A 1,065-nucleotide genomic window follows, 5' to 3' on the forward strand; every position below is an offset into this window, starting at 1 on the left:
AGTGCTCCTGCTCTCCTCTCCTCTCCTCTCCTCTCCTCTCCTCTCCTCTCCTCTCCTCTCCTCTCCTCTCCTCTCCTCTCCTCTCCTCTCCTCTCCTCTCCTCTCCTCTCCTCTCCTCTCCTCTCCTCTCCTCTCCTCTCCTCTCCTCTCCTCTCCTCTCCTCTCCTCTCCTCTCCTCTCCTCTCCTCTCCTCCTGATATCTTGTCACAGCTCCTGTCCGATCATGCGGTCAGATTGCTCGGGAACGTAGACAGTGAGTTCTCCCTCAAGGGAGGTCCGGCGGTCAACCCTGAGCATGTGAGATTACAAGCTCTCGTCTCGCTAGCGCTGATGACGTCATGCCGTCAGATCGAATCTCATCTCAAGTCCAAGGATCTCATCAGACATGCTTTCGTTTACGGAGAAGACCAGGTCTGTTCGCATTGCTCCATCTCCTGCTCCATCTCCTGCTCCTGCTCCTGCTCCTGCTCCATCTCCTGCTCCTGCTCCTGCTCCTGCTCCTGCTCCTTCTCGTGCTCGTGCTCGTGCTCCTCCTTCTCCTCCTTCTCCTGCCCGTCTCACTGCATGTGTCAGGAATTTTGTGTCGCCCTTATTGTCCCAGAGTTCGTCCTGCTCCAAGAGACGCTTGCTCATCGGCTGGGGGATGAAAGGTTTCGACCTTCTCCCCCTCCTCTCCTCGCTGACATGCAAGCAGGGAATATTCCTCCTTCCAGCTCATTGCTGGTAACGTCAACATCTCCACATCTCACCCCATACTTGTCTGAGCTACCTGATGCCCATCTCCGCACCTCTTCTTCAGTTGTAACGTTGTTGACGTCCCGCCGCTGCTTCTCTCTTTTCTCACATCACATCTTTGCTCCTCCCCTTTGCTCTACCCCGCTGCTCTTGAGCTGACGACATGGCGGCAGATGACTCTCTGAGAGCTCTTGTCACCAAGGAGATCGAGGATTGTCTCGGCAGCTTGCAGTCGATCGTGAAAGATCAGCGGGCCATCCCCAAGAAGTTTGTCGTCCTTGACAGACCGTTCTCAATCGAGGTACGAAAGTCCTCCCTCCCTCCCTCCCT

General features: G+C 55.7%; 1 protein-coding gene across 1 annotated transcript in view; it reads left to right on the forward strand.

The window, feature by feature from the left end:
* The window catches only part of GUITHDRAFT_144609 (hypothetical protein), a gene marked incomplete at both ends in the record, with an annotated part of 4,152 nt that overhangs the window by 2,811 nt on the left and 276 nt on the right, over window positions 1-1,065 (forward strand). The window contains 5 exons of the mRNA XM_005824836.1: window positions 211-297; window positions 349-411; window positions 574-650; window positions 695-723; window positions 909-1,036. Of these exons, the coding sequence (XP_005824893.1) occupies window positions 211-297; window positions 349-411; window positions 574-650; window positions 695-723; window positions 909-1,036 (384 nt within the window). The remainder of the gene's footprint in view (window positions 1-210; window positions 298-348; window positions 412-573; window positions 651-694; window positions 724-908; window positions 1,037-1,065) is intronic.

The sequence above is a fragment of the Guillardia theta genome, assembly GCF_000315625.1.
Source record: "Guillardia theta CCMP2712 unplaced genomic scaffold GUITHscaffold_89, whole genome shotgun sequence".
In the NCBI taxonomy this organism is placed as follows: Eukaryota; class Cryptophyceae; order Pyrenomonadales; family Geminigeraceae; genus Guillardia; species Guillardia theta.